This window comes from Octopus bimaculoides, chromosome 27 (genome assembly GCF_001194135.2).
Source record: "Octopus bimaculoides isolate UCB-OBI-ISO-001 chromosome 27, ASM119413v2, whole genome shotgun sequence".
NCBI classification, from domain to species: Eukaryota; Metazoa; Mollusca; class Cephalopoda; order Octopoda; family Octopodidae; genus Octopus; species Octopus bimaculoides.
The window spans coordinates 4955824-4957924 of record NC_069007.1 but is presented as its reverse complement, the minus strand read 5'-3'; the positions used below and the strand labels follow the sequence as shown (position 1 = coordinate 4957924).

Below are 2101 nucleotides of genomic sequence, written 5' to 3'. Positions count from 1 at the left end.
CGTTGATCGGATCTACTGGAACCCTCGACGTCGTAAGCGACGTAGTGCCAATAACAACAAGCTCTTTCGTCAATAGAAAAATAATCCATTGAAAGAAATGTTGATAAGTCATTGGCAGATATTAGAGACGTTCTATGTCTGGCACTCCGTCGGTTACAACGAAGGGGGTTCCAGCTGATCCGATCAACGGAACAGCCTGCTCGTGAAATTAACGTGTAACTAGGTGAACACTCCACAGACGTGCATGACTTTAACCTAGTTCTCTGAGAAATTTAGCGTGACACAGAGTGTAACAAGTTTGGCTCTTTGAATTACTGGTACGACTCATTTTTTGCCAGCTGAGGACACTGGAGCAACGTGAAATAGAGTGTAAATAGATAGATAGAAAGAGAAAGAAAGAAAGAAAGAAAGAAAGAGAAGCATTGCAATCCATCAGTTATGACAACGAGGATTTCCAGTTGATAGATAGACAGACGGGCAGATAGACAGATAGATAGATAGATAGATAGATGAAACTGGCTAGGGTGTGTTTTATCATGGCTACCGAATTATTGTCACATATTATATTATTTACACACACACACACACACACATACACACACACACACACACACACACACATATATATATATATATATATATATATACATACAGTGTATATTTAAACACACAAGAGAGATGTCCATAATAGGACATCTAACCCGCCAGAAGGAGCAGTCAAACTCCAAACCGCAATAAGGGAGAAGTTGGAGAGGGAATGAAAAATGAAAAACATTTACCATCTATTTCCTGAACCAAGGTTTCAAACTATTTTTCAGCAAAATAAAATAATTTGCAAGGCCAGCTATCATCAGCTATCATACATACACGTATGCATCCTCTGTTTAGACGAACTTTCCTACCTTTTCGGACAAAACGTTTTGTAACCTTCGTCCTGTCTTTGTCCTTACATGTTTTTAATTGATATTAGCCCTTGTGGCCAATAAAACGAATTAATTATATATATATATATATATATATATGATCTCTCGTCTTGTCATCCAGATTGGCGGTTCACGGATGCTTCCCGTACGTTGGATGGCTCCAGAGAGTGTGAAATACGGACGTTTCACATCAGAATCTGATGTCTGGTCCTATGGAGTGGTGCTGTGGGAGATATTTAGTTATGGAAAGCAACCTTACTTTGGACATTCTAATGAAGAGGTAAGAAGATATATGTCTATGGCTCTCTCTCTCTTTTTCTCTCTCTGTTACTGTCTCTGTTTCTCTTTCTCTCCCTCACTGTCTCTGTTTCTCTTTCTCTCTCCCTCTTCCTCTCTCTCTCTTTCTCCCTCTCTCTCTGTCACTATCTCCGTCTCTCTTCCTGTCTATCTGTCTCTTTCTCTATCTTTCCCTATCTGTCACTGTCTCTGTCTCTGCTGGTGTATGTCTCTGTCTCTCTCCCTCTCTCTCCCTCTCTCTCTCTCTCTCTCTACGTCTCTCTCTATCTGCTTGTCTGCTTAGCTGTCTGTCTGCTTGTCTGCCCCTTTGAGCGTTTTATGTATGTTTGTTTACATTTGCATTCAAATTTACTTTTCTCTACACATAGGTATTATAAACAAAGATATACACATATATTCACACATACAAGGGTGTGCTGAAAAGATCCTGGCTTTAAGTGTATCGCAAAATACCAGGCTGGAGGCTCAACCTTGCGAGTTCTTACACAGGGCTTTAAAAAATTGAAGGACCGCTGCAGTAAGTGTGTGAGTCCAAGAGGGAAATATGTTGAATAAAATCATAATTAATTGGCCCTACTGTATTCTCATTAATCCATTTACCATGAAAATCCAGAAAATCTTTCACAAGCAAATGTGAGTATTTTAAAAAACGTGTATGATACCTTCGTCAGTTACTTTTGGGCGTCTACATAGTCGGGAGGAGACAGACGCCCCGAAAATATGTTTGTGATCGAGACACAAATAAATGATTTATTTGAAATACCAGAATATTCGTCACAAACAGTTAAGATTCGGTGTAGGTTCGATGCTTCACCAACTCTTAGGTACATATGTAGTGGCAAGCATGCACATACAAATATATATATATATATATATATATA

The 2101-nt window shown here is 39.1% G+C and overlaps 1 protein-coding gene across 1 annotated transcript in view; it reads left to right on the top strand.

The window, feature by feature from the left end:
• LOC106877811 (BDNF/NT-3 growth factors receptor) overlaps window positions 1-2101 on the top strand; it is a 94281-nt gene that overhangs the window by 89484 nt on the left and 2696 nt on the right. Inside the window, exon 8 of the mRNA XM_014926828.2 lies at window positions 1045-1203. Within this exon, the coding sequence (XP_014782314.1) occupies window positions 1045-1203 (159 nt within the window). The remainder of the gene's footprint in view (window positions 1-1044; window positions 1204-2101) is intronic.